Source organism: Arvicola amphibius, chromosome 10 (genome assembly GCF_903992535.2).
Source record: "Arvicola amphibius chromosome 10, mArvAmp1.2, whole genome shotgun sequence".
Classification (NCBI taxonomy): domain Eukaryota; kingdom Metazoa; phylum Chordata; class Mammalia; order Rodentia; family Cricetidae; genus Arvicola; species Arvicola amphibius.
Window position 1 is genome coordinate 4,687,403 of NC_052056.1, and position 13,012 is coordinate 4,700,414.

The window sequence follows — 13,012 nt, forward strand, 5'->3', positions numbered from 1 at the left end:
TAACTCAGACCCCGCCCCCAGGAGGGCGTGGTGTGGCAGGAGACTGGGTGGGTCTTCCTTGCTATAGACTTCCTCAAACAGTACTTTTGTGGTGTTGATGTGTGGTTAAGGGGTGCTGCCTCACGTTCGCGAAATCAGGCTCAGTTTTATAAAAGTTTATAATGAAAGAAACATGTCGGAACAATTGCTAGCTCCGAGCATGCAGGGTGTTGTTGGTTGTTAAAAACCAACCATAAAAAACGGCTGGATATTTTCCTTAGGGCGAATTGGAAGCCAGCAGACAGGCAAAGCTGCAGGGGAAGGTCGGAGAGAGGGTGCTGCAGCTGTCCACCTGGCAGTCAGGCATTCGGCTTGCCCATGCTACTGACTGTTCCGCTGTGTTTGTCTGAATTTGCACTGTATTCCTCAACTTGCACACCAGACCTCTGTACCTAGTCATCCTGGTGTCTAGTAAAATAACGCGCTGTCCTTTAGGTCATAGGAACCAGAGATGTAGGATGAACTCTTAGAGAAGGTGAGGATTCAGAAGTCGTGTTGAATTTCCCACTGCATGTAAAGCAAAGCTCTTGGATAATCCTTGGGCAGAAGCGTTCCTCCCTAACCGCAGGGACTTCTCTTTACACACTTCTAATGCCTGCCTTTCCTGGAGGTGAGGACTGAAGCATACAGAGGCAAGGGCCATCTGGGAAGGTGCTCTTCTTCACTCAGAACAGCACACGATGCAGCCCTTATTCCCCTTTGAAGATGACAGGATGCTCTGTGCTCAGAAAGTCTACAGTGGGTTCAGTAGAGGGGAACGAATCCTCACTGTTCCTGACACCCAGGAACTAGGGATCCAAGGTCAGGTTCCCTTTCCTTACTGTTGAGCAGGTTGCTACAGCCACAGTGGCCCTTTAAAGAAAGTAAGACGTTTGATTGCACTGACCTCAGTATGCACGAGTGCAGTGGGATTGGGAATACAGTGAATAAAGGTGAGACCTTTCCACGATGGAGGATTCTGTTGTTTCCTATAGATTGCATGTAGTAAATTCCCATTTTAGGTCAGCCCTCTAGTCAGCTGTTTACCAATATTTGAGACACCCAGGCCCCAGAAAATTCCTGTCTGAGTCCCTACACAGACCTGGAACTGCTAGGCTCCAAGCACCAACCCAGGGAAAGAAGCACAGCCTGAAAATGGGAGCGCATCCAGTAGAAGAGACACTTTGTCCCTGAACCTAGACCTGGATATAAAAGTCTTTGGACTCTGAAATTTGTCTGGACAGTCTCTGAGGCTCTAGAGCTTGCAATACCACCCTACCAGGGGGCAGCCAGTCACAGGCCCAGAGGCTTGGAATCCCCAAGCCTCTTCCCCTCTGTAAACCCCTCTCAGCTGGTGGGGTCTCTCCTGCACTGTTCCTGTTTCTGCTCCTGCTGCTGCTGCTGTTGCTTTGTTTTGGCACTGGAGTTGGTCTCCTAGTGGTGATTCGGGTCTGGACTCTGGACATAACACGTCATGTCAGAGAAAGGGCTGACGAGTGTGCCATGACTCAGCAGGTGCCGGTAGGTGCTGGAAATCCCAGGAACCTGGGTTTAGTCCTTGGAAGGTGTGCAAAGGTGGAGGGAACGAGTGATTCCATGAAGTTGTTGTGACACCTCTGCAGGTTTGCGTGGTGTTTGGTCTGCACACACGCAGGCACACATACACAGAACACACATACTTTAACATCACATTCCCACCCTCCACACCCGCACATAAACTGTACTGCACACACTCCAGACACACATACACAGCACATACACACACCTCCCCACAGCATACTCCACACATACAGTACATACCCTATGCAAACATGCCACACTATACATACACATACACACCACCACTCACACCATACCATATACACTACAGCAATGCCACCTGTACAACATAGCATACACACATAACACACGGCAAACACACACACCACACATACATAACACACACACACACACATACAGACACACAGAGGTCTTCATTGTATGAGGTCAGTTACTCTAGAGAACCCGGATATACCTCATTTACACCAGCTAGACATACCGTAAGATTTTGGTCATTTGTCTCCAAATTTTACAAATGACATCAATGTCTGATAACAACATTTTTGATGTTTTATTCTTTAAATACTGATGCTTCCTCATTTAATTAGTATCTAAAATGTTCTATAAAACCATGAGCTGAGATTAAAAATTAATTAAACAAATCTTAAGTAAGAAAAATGAGAGCCAATATCAGAGTAACTACTTTAAAATTTCCATTTCTAACCATTTAAAAATAAGTAAATTCATCAAATACAAATAACTGTAAATATACGGAAACTATCCAGTGGATCTTGTAAATTTTAGACATTGGTTTCATCTCTAATTTTCCCTTCATTAAGCTAAATTCTGTTCTTGATTCTTTAAATTTGGTAATCTGTCACATGTAAATATAATGCCAGAATCAGGGTGTAAAAGATGATAATTCAGATGTGGGTCCTTCCGGGTTTATTTTTTCCATGTGATTAGGTGACGCTTCCTAAATGGCTTCACCTGTATTCCTCTCTCCTAATGACTCTGTCCTGCCCACTGCTCAAGCCTCATTTACAGCAGATCCTAAGCCTGAGTCATCGCCAGGAGGAATCTCAGAACTTTCACCATGTGGCCCCAGCCTGCACAAAATGTGGTGCTTGGTCAACGGAGGAGCTGTGATAGAAAGTTCTGAAGAGGAGCTGTGTCTGCTGTGATCAGAACGCCAGGGAGGAGTCTTGTCTGCAGAGACTGAGGGCCTGATAGGACTTTCAGTTCTATGGAGAGACTGGAATTTAGCAGGTTCAGAGGCTAATTGCTTCATCTTGGGCTGGCTTTAGCTTCTGGAATGGAGATTCCTTGCTCCACTCTGAACACACACCTGAAGTTGAGGATGAGGAGGAGGAGGATGAGGAGGAGGAGGAGGAAGAGGATGCTGCTGCTGATTGGTGTTAGACGCTTTTAATTCAGCAGAAAACTAACTTCCTATATTCCAAGAGCTAGAAAGTCATCGGACAGCATCCTGTTGTAGCATGAATTCTAATGGTATTAATAATAAAGTCCACAGTCAGATTTAAGGGTTAATGCTGAATGTCAGAGAAGCAGAGCACCAGCTACTACCTATGCTCAGAACTAAGGGGCCGGCCTCTCCTCTTTGCATCTCCAGACTGCATCTGTGTCCACAAAACCTCACCTGCAGTGAGCTCCTGTCTCCTCCTGCCTCATGTTCATCTCTGCACCCAGCCATACCCCTCCTGTCTCCACCTCCCCAGTGCTGGGATAAAAGGCATGCTCCACCACTGCCCAGCTCCCAAGTCCTGGGTTTAAAGGGGTGTGCCACCACTACCTGACCTCTAGTGGCTTAGCTCCACACTCTGATCTTTAAGAAAGCTTTATTTGTTAAAACTCAAAGTATCATTGCATCTTGGGCTTCTAAAGTGGCTCCTTGTACTCATCTCTCTGGTCTATTTACCAATGTATTTCAAAGTTGACTTGATTCATGACTTTCTGTCTTCTATAAAACATATAGAACAAGGAGAGATATATGATCTTAATAAAACTGCTTGTATGTTGGAACATAGAATGTGGGACACCTAATTCTGTGTTCCCAGGCCATGGTCTCTCAATGGCTCCAGAATAAATGCTTTGTTGTTCTTTCTGAACTCTTGAGAGTTGTGTTTTGAACCTCAGACACCGTCCTTGACTCAGGCTCTTCAGTTTGTCCTGCTGTCACCTGGGACACAGCTATGTGTCAGCTACAGCCGGCGGGGGTCACAGAGCCCCCTGTATTCTGACCTGGCTCTTGAGATCTCCACTGACTGCAGCTGTGCTCTTCCTTCCATTGGCCCTGACTTTGGTTTTGATTAAATTCCCTGAGATGAAGCCAATTTTGAAGGGGCAGAAGTTGCACAATGAGGACTGGAGAGAGGGCTCAGCGGTGTGAGCACTGGCTGCTCTTGCTGAGACCTCAGCCATCTTTAACCCCAGCTCCACGGGAGCCTCTGCCCTCTTGTGGTTCCATGAGCACTTTATCTATGTAGTACACATCCATCCACTTAGGCAAGACACTCACACACATAAAAGAACCCCCCAAATTATACAAATCATTATGTTTAAAGGACCAGCTATGTATTTTTATTATTTTCCAGAATTTACTTTTTCACATCTTGTATCATAGAGAAAATCATAAAACAATTCATAGAATTACAAAGGTCAATCAGTCAAGTAGTTAATGAGTGTTAAATTAGTATATTGTGTTAGGATATTAACAATGCCCCTTGATCCTCACCAACAGGATATGGAGAGGGAGGAGTGATGTGGGAAGAGGTGAGAGTTGAGTTCACCATTGTTCAACCTGTTTTTCGTGAACAAACTGCCCATGAGGTCCCTCTGCATCTGGTGGCAAAAGGGCCAAGTACACGGGGGTCTCTGCTCCTTCTTCGGGGCTCTTGGGGGCCTTTGGTCCTGCCATGTCTGTTCTCACCCACCCAGGGCAACAGGCATTGAGGAGGATCTTGTCCCCTCTCCTCTGCTCGCTGAGTTTCCGGGCGTGGATTCTCGACAGGACTGTCACCCCAATCTTGGTCACCCCATAAGCACTATTAGGCCAGCCTTCTTTCTCATGCACTCCTTTCTTTGTGTCCCCCACAAACTTGTTCATGAGCCCCACCAGCTCCTCCTCTGTGATGGTGTCACTTCGAAACTTCTGCTGCAGCTCCGGGTTGCAGTTTTTCAGGGCCTTGACACTCTCCGTGCTCGATACGTTCACCACTCTGCCTAAAACACAGCAGAGATTGCTATGTAGAGATGTATACGCAAAGATGGCACTTTACCTCTGGAGAGATTTTACACCAGGAAGCTTCCATGTGAGAGAGGATGTGCAGAACAGGACTGAGGTAGAATAAGAAACTGTATTCTTTCCTTCAAGGTTTGGGTGGGCAGAGAAGCCAGGTGACTATTGAAACAGCAGCCCTCAGAGGTTCTGGAGATTCAGAGGAGCAGCCGGGGAGAGAGGACAAGAGTTCAGATGAGCTATACATCCTCAGCTCTAAACCAGACCATCACAGTCCTACAGGGGTTCACTTGTCATTGCCGGTGCGTGGTCAGTGAGGGGTGATCACATGCCATGCAAATAACATGGGGCATTAGCAGTTTTTGAAAACTGTTATGTGATAGTTCTGCAGAGCATGCAACAAGCTGAGGGAGAGCTAACATGAGCCTGTACTATAGTAAGGACAGGTGAGATTATCAAGTGGTGTGAACCACGCTAAAGGCTTGGACTTGTCCCCTGAAGTATCTTTGGGAAGAGAAGACTTGGGAAGACAGGGTGTAGAAACCCTGGACAGGGGCACGCTCAAGAAAGGAGGCCCCTTGGGTGGGGTTGCAGTTTCCCAGTGGAGACCTGCTGTGTTGCTGAGTGAGGGAGGCACTGTGTGGGCACAGTCTGAGGTCTTGTGGGGCAGGGCAGGGCATTGGGACCAGCAGGGTGCGGTTGGTGTGCACCAGGTTTTAGAGAGGAATGGAATCCTAACAGCCCCTAAAGTGTAAGGATGTGGAACAACAGACCTTGGAAGCAGAGTGGATGGTTACAGAGGAGTCGGACATGCAAAGAGAGAATCAGAGGCCACAAAGAATTGAGACCCAAAGAGCAGAGACTCTGTCCATGTTTCAGAGAGGCTGAGGCACAAGGGAGAGGAGCGGCCTGGAGAGCACCCACCAGACTCACCTCGGGGTTTCATTAGAGGGAGCAGCTCAGTGCAGACATCTCGGGTACCAAAAAAATTTGTTTTCATTGTCACTTCTGCTTGAGTGTGGAAGGGGGTTGGGTCAGCATCTTCCAGGGGAGAAAGAGAATGGATTAACTGGGTGGGACCTGACCGAGAGACTCAGAGATCTACTTCCAGCGATTTAGTCAGGGCAGTGCCCCACTCTCAACAGAAAGGTTCCTTTGATTTGAAGGACAGCAGGACTGAATTGCTGGAGTGCCTGGGGGAAACCTGAGGATCAGGATCTTAATGCAATACCTCCTTCACATACTCTTTCTCTCCCTTCAATTTCTGGTTTATTTCACTCTCAGAAAAGTTGGATTCAAGTATCCCCAACCCTACTACTCAACAAGTTGAAATATGATTCACTCGTTCTAGATAAGGAAACACAAGGTCCATGGAGGCTCTGCTCTGCCTGCAGCCCTCACCCTGTTCCTTATCTCCCAGGGGACCTGTTTTAGACTCCCAAGAGAGACTGCCCCTGCCCCAGCAATGCTGCCCTGAGAAACAGACCCCACCCTGGCACCGCTGGGAAGCGGCCTGTCCTCTGCACATCCCAGGGCTTACTCTTGAAGGCGATGCCCGCGTTGTTGACCAGCACGTCCAATCCCCCGTACTCTTTGAGCAAAAAGTCTCGCAGGGCGCGGATGCTCTGCAGGTCGTCGATGTCCAGCTGGTGGAACCGCGGATTCAGGCCTTCTGCCTGTAGCTGCAGCACAGCCGCCTTGCCTCTATCGTCGTCCCGGGCGGTGAGCACCACGTCTCCCGAGAACTTCCGACAGAGTTCCCGAGTGATGGCTAAGCCGATGCCCTTGTTACCCCCGGTCACCAGAGCCACGCGGCTGCAGGACGACATGGCTGGATGGGTGTAGGGTGGCGGTCGGGTTGAAGAGCAGTGAACCTTGGGCAAGCTCTGTAGCAGGGAAGTAGCTGCAGGGTAGCTAAAAGCAGGGTTTTTCAAGGGGAGATGCCTTGGGGAGGTTTTCAGTGAAAGCTCAACTCAGGCCCCGCCCCCAGGAGGGCGTGGTGTGGCAGGAGACTGGGTGGGTCTTCCTTGTTTTACACTTCCTCAAACTGTACTTTTTACCACGTTGGTGTATACTTACTGGGTGCTGAGTCACGTTCGCAGTATCAGGCTAAGTTTTATAAAAGTTTATAATGAAAGAAACATGCCGGATTCTTTGTTACCTCCGAGCATGCAGGGTGTCGTAGGTAGTTAAAAACCAACCATACAAAACGGCTGGATATTTTCCTTAGGGCGAATTGGAAGCCAGCAGACAGGCAAAGCTGCAGGGGAAGGTCGGAGAGAGGGTGCTGCAGCTGTCCACCTGGCAGTCAGGCATTCGGCTTGCCCATGCTACTGACTGTTCCGCTGTGTTTGTCTGAATTTGCACTGTATTCCTCAACTTGCACACCAGACCTCTGTACCTAGTCATCCTGGTGTCTAGTAAAATAACGCGCTGTCCTTTAGGTCATAGGAACCAGAGATGTAGGATGAACTCTTAGAGAAGGTGAGGATTCAGAAGTCGTGTTGAATTTCCCACTGCATGTAAAGCAAAGCTCTTGGATAATCCTTGGGCAGAAGCGTTCCTCCCTAACCGCAGGGACTTCTCTTTACACACTTCTAATGCCTGCCTTTCCTGGAGGTGAGGACTGAAGCATACAGAGGCAAGGGCCATCTGGGAAGGCCGCTCTTCTTCACTCAGAACAGCACACGATGCAGCCCTTATTCCCCTTTGAAGATGACAGGATGCTCTGTGCTCAGAAAGTCTACAGTGGGTTCAGTAGAGGGGAACGAATCCTCACTGTTCCTGACACCCAGGAACTAGGGATCCAAGGTCAGGTTCCCTTTCCTTACTGTTGAGCAGGTTGCTACAGCCACAGTGGCCCTTTAAAGAAAGTAAGACGTTTGATTGCACTGACCTCAGTATGCACGAGTGCAGTGGGATTGGGAATACAGTGAATAAAGGTGAGACCTTTCCACGATGGAGGATTCTGTTGTTTCCTATAGATTGCATGTAGTAAATTCCCATTTTAGGTCAGCCCTCTAGTCAGCTGTTTACCAATATTTGAGACACCCAGGCCCCAGAAAATTCCTGTCTGAGTCCCTACACAGACCTGGAACTGCTAGGCTCCAAGCACCAACCCAGGGAAAGAAGCACAGCCTGAAAATGGGAGCGCATCCAGTAGAAGAGACACTTTGTCCCTGAACCTAGACCTGGATATAAAAGTCTTTGGACTCTGAAATTTGTCTGGACAGTCTCTGAGGCTCTAGAGCTTGCAATACCACCCTACCAGGGGGCAGCCAGTCACAGGCCCAGAGGCTTGGAATCCCCAAGCCTCTTCCCCTCTGTAAACCCCTCTCAGCTGGTGGGGTCTCTCCTGCACTGTTCCTGTTTCTGCTCCTGCTGCTGCTGCTGTTGCTTTGTTTTGGCACTGGAGTTGGTCTCCTAGTGGTGATTCGGGTCTGGACTCTGGACATAACACGTCATGTCAGAGAAAGGGCTGACGAGTGTGCCATGACTCAGCAGGTGCCGGTAGGTGCTGGAAATCCCAGGAACCTGGGTTTAGTCCTTGGAAGGTGTGCAAAGGTGGAGGGAACGAGTGATTCCATGAAGTTGTTGTGACACCTCTGCAGGTTTGCGTGGTGTTTGGTCTGCACACACGCAGGCACACATACACAGAACACACATACTTTAACATCACATTCCCACCCTCCACACCCGCACATAAACTGTACTGCACACACTCCAGACACACATACACAGCACATACACACACCACCCCACAGCATACTCCACACATACAGTACATACCCTATGCCAACATGCCACACTATACATACACATACACACCACCACTCACACCATACCATATACACTACAGCAATGCCACCTGTACAACATAGCATACACACATAACACACGGCAAACACACATACTTTAACACCACACCCCACCACACCCACACGTACACTATACTGCACACACTCCAGACACACATACACAGCACATATACTCACCACCCCAAAGCATACCCTACCCAGAAACTACACACACATCATACAAACACACCACATCATACACACATACACACTACCACACACTACACCATATACACTAAACTCCACACCAACTTACAAATAGCACACAGAACACACACACACACCACACATACATACCACACACATAACACACCACACATATCACATACCACACAACATACCCACAGAAGGCGCATACCACACATTCACCATACCACTCACAAACCACACCACACACCATACACATTTATCATACAGTATCACAGACACGAATAATTCCTGTCACCACCCACCATACCACACACAATAGACACATCACACAAAAACACACCACACCAGGGGCCGGAGAGATGGCTCAGCGGTTAAGAGCATTGACTGTTCTTCCAGAGGTCCTGAGTTCAATTCCCAGCAACCACATGGTGGCTCACAACCATCTGTAATGAGATCTGGTGCCCTCTTCTGGGGTGTAGGTACGCATGCAGGCATAACACTGTACATAATAAATAAATAATTAAAAAAAAAAACATACCACACCAACATACCCATACCACACACACAATACGCATTACACCACATATCATAGCACATACTATTCCACACACACCATACACATCACACACACATGCCACACCACTACACCCATACCACACACACACACCTAAACACACCATACACATATACCATAGCACACACACCACACATACCCATAGATATCACACCACAGACACACCATACACATACTACACGCACACCATACACACGTACGACACACACATAAACCATACACATCATATACACATTCTACACCACAACACCGATACCACACACAAAACACATACATACACCATACACAAATACCATATCACTCAGACCATAACACACCACACCCGTACACCATACACACACACCACACCACACACACACACACACACACACACACACACACACACAGAGGAGTTCATTCTATAAAGTCTGTTACTCTAGAGAACCCAGATACACCTCATTTTCACCAGCTAGAGATACCGAAAGATTTTGGTTATTCGTATCCACATTATTCCAATGACATCAATGTCTGATAACAACATTTTTGATGTTTTATACTTTAAATACTGATGCTTCCTCATCTAATTAGTATCTAAAATGTTCTATAAAACAAGGAGCTGAGATTAAAAATTAATTAAACAATTCTTAAGTAAGAAAAATGAGAGCCAATATCAGAGTAACTACATTGAAATTTCCATTTCTAACCATTTAAAAATAAACAAATTCATCAAATACAGATAACTGCAAATATACAGAAACTATATAGTGGATCTTGTAAATTTTAGCCATTGGTTTCATCTGTAATTTTCACTTCATTTGGCAAAATTCTATTCTTGATTCTTTAAATTTGGTAATTTGTCACATGTAAATATAATGCCAGAATAAGAGGACGTAAAAGATGGTGCACGACAATCATCTATATTCTGTCAATCATATTTTAAATAAACGCTGATTGGCCAGTAGCCAGGTAGGAAGTACAGGCGGGAAAACCAGACAGGAAGTAGAGGTGGGGCAATGAGAAGAGTATTCTGGGAAGAAGGAAGCCCTTTCTGCAGTCCTGCACAGATCACCAAAGAAGCAGGATGTGATCTGCTCCACTGAAAACGGTACTGAGCCATGTGGATAACATAGAAAGTATAATGGGTTAATATAAGCTAGAAGAGCTAATAAGAAGCCCGAGGTAATGGGCCAATTAGTTTATAATCTTATGGAGACCTCTGTGTTATTTTCTTTGGGGCTACCGGCTGTGGGAACCGGACAGGATTGAAACCCCAACAAGCAGGCCCTCATGCAAGAAACTGCTTTTGCCTGGACTGTTGCATAAACTGGACATAAACAACCCACAGAGAGAGGACTGTTGAACTTGCCTGAAGGTGAGATGATCCTTTGGGGTTTCTTTTTCATGAAAGAGTCTGTGAGAAATTCTGCAGGACACAAAAGAAAGTGACTGAACTGTCTTTGGAATTTCCTGCTTCATGGAAATGTCTGTTGGTTGCTATGGCCCTGTAGGCCAAAGATGGATGCAAAAGAACTTTGGGTGACTGTCCAGGCAGCGAGATGTCTCTGTCATTTCTAGACTTTTGGAAGTTGTTCATAATGCACTTCCTGTTTGCTTAAGTAATATGATCTCCTTCTGGAGTCTTTGATGGAGTTGAAGAATTTATATAGTTTTCCTTAGTTATGATAAAAGATAAAGTAGATATATTTTAACTGCAATTCTTGCTTGATAACTGTTTTGTTGTATGTAATTTTACTATGTTAAAGTTTTATATATATTTATTTGTTTATTTATTTATTTATTTATTTATTTATTGTCTGTATACAGTGTTCTGCCTGCATATATGCCTGCCATATGAGGGCCAGAAGAGGGCACCAGATCTCATTATAGATGGTTGTGAGCCACTATGTGGGTGCTGGGAATTGAACCTGCGTCCTCTGGAAGAGCAGTCAGCGCTCTTAACCACTGAGCCATCTCTCCAGCCCCTTACTATGTTAAAGTTAAAGCCTTCCTTTTTGTTTAAACAGAAAAAGGGGAAAATGGTGTAGGAGGTCCTTTTGACTATGTGTTGCTTTCACTGGTTGAATAAAGAAGCTTCCTTGGCCTTTTGAGAGGGCAGCCCTTAGGTGGGCATAGTAGACAGAACTGAATGTTGGTAAGAAGGGAGACAGGGAGCTGCCATTTAGCAGCCAGGTCAGACATGCTGAATCTTTCCTGGTAAGCCACGACCTCATGGTAACATACAGATTATTAGAAATGGGTTGAATCAAGATGTGAGAGTTAGCCAATAAGAGGCTAGAGCTAATGGGCCAGGCAATGTTTAAATGAATAGAGTTTTTGTATGGATATTTTGGGTGTAAGCTGGCCGGATAGCCAGGACCAAAAGCAGGCCCGCTCCTCCTGTTACAAAAAGATGGTAATTCAGATGCGGATCCCAGTGGCTAATTGTTTCCATATGATGCTTCCTTAATGGCTTCACCTGTATTCCTCTGTCCTGCCCACTGCTCAAGCCTCATTTACAGCAGATCCTAGGCCTGAGTCATCGCCAGGAGGAATCTCAGAACTTTCACCATGTGGCCCCAGCCTGCACAAAATGTGGTGCTTGGTCAACGGAGGAGCTGTGATGGAAAGTTCTGAAGAGGAGCTGTGTCTGCTGTGATCAGAACGCCAGGGAGGAGTCTTGTCTGCAGAGACTGACGGTCTGATAGGACTTTCAGTTCTATAGAGAGACAGGAATGGAGCAGGTTGAGAGGCTAAATACATCTTGAGCTGGTTTTAGTGTCTGGAAGGGCCACTCCTTGTACCACTCTGAACACACATCTGAAGATGATGAGGGTAATCAGGAGGCGGAGGAAGAAGAGGAAGAGGGTCATGCTGCTGATTCCTGTTAGAAGCTTTTAATTCAGCAGCAAATAACTTACACTAATCCAAGAACTAGAAAGTCATTAAACAACATCTTGGGATTATAAAATGGTTCTCTTTTCTCATTGTACCCATTTCTCTGGTCTACCTACCAATGTATTTTAAATTTCCTTCATATTTTAATTTGCTCAATAAAATTTTATAGAAAAAGGAAGGTATAAAACCTATATGAAACAGCTTCTGAGTTGGAACATAGAATGTGCGACACCTAATTCTGTGTTCCCAGGCCATGGTCTCTCAATGGCTCCAGAATAAATGCTCTGTTGTTCTTTAGAGAGCTGAGAGTTGTGTTTTGAACCTCAGACACTGTCCTTGACTCAGGCTCTTCAGCTTGTCCTGCTGTCACCCGGGACACAGCTGTGTGTCAGCTACAGCCGGCGGGGGTCACAGAGCCCCCTGTATTCTGACCTGGCTCTTGAGATCTCCACTGACTGCAACTGTGCTTTTCCTTCAATTGGTCTGACTTTGGTTTTGATTAAACAGCTGAGATGAAGCCAATTTTGCAGGGGCAGAAGTTACACAATGAGGACTGGAGAGAGGGCTCAGCGGTGAGAGCACTTGCTGCTCTTGTGGAGACCTCAGCCATCTTTAACCCCAGCTCCAGGGGAGCCTCTGCCCTCTTGTGGTTCCATGAGCACTTTATCTATGTAGTACACATCCATCCACTTAGGCAAGACGCTCACACACATAAAAGAACCCCCCAAATTATACAAATCA

The 13,012-nt window shown here is 46.4% G+C and overlaps 1 protein-coding gene and 1 long non-coding RNA gene across 2 annotated transcripts; one reads left to right on the forward strand and one right to left on the reverse strand.

Annotated features, from left to right (window-relative positions):
* Positions 1–4,130: 4,130 nt before the first annotated feature.
* On the reverse strand, positions 4,131–7,023 carry LOC119824714 (carbonyl reductase [NADPH] 1-like). Its single transcript, XM_038345116.1, has 3 exons — positions 6,357–7,023; positions 5,750–5,857; positions 4,131–4,800 (listed from the first exon to the last, which is right to left on the reverse strand). Exons 1-3 carry the CDS (start codon positions 6,643–6,645, stop codon positions 4,364–4,366), a joined length of 834 nt encoding a protein of 277 aa, XP_038201044.1. The 5' UTR covers positions 6,646–7,023; the 3' UTR covers positions 4,131–4,363.
* A 3,467-nt stretch (positions 7,024–10,490) lies between these two features.
* LOC119824719 lies at positions 10,491–12,570 on the forward strand. Its single transcript, XR_005287136.1, has 2 exons — positions 10,491–10,748; positions 11,884–12,570. It is a non-coding gene; the product is annotated as an uncharacterized LOC119824719 (long non-coding RNA).
* Positions 12,571–13,012: the final 442 nt, after the last annotated feature.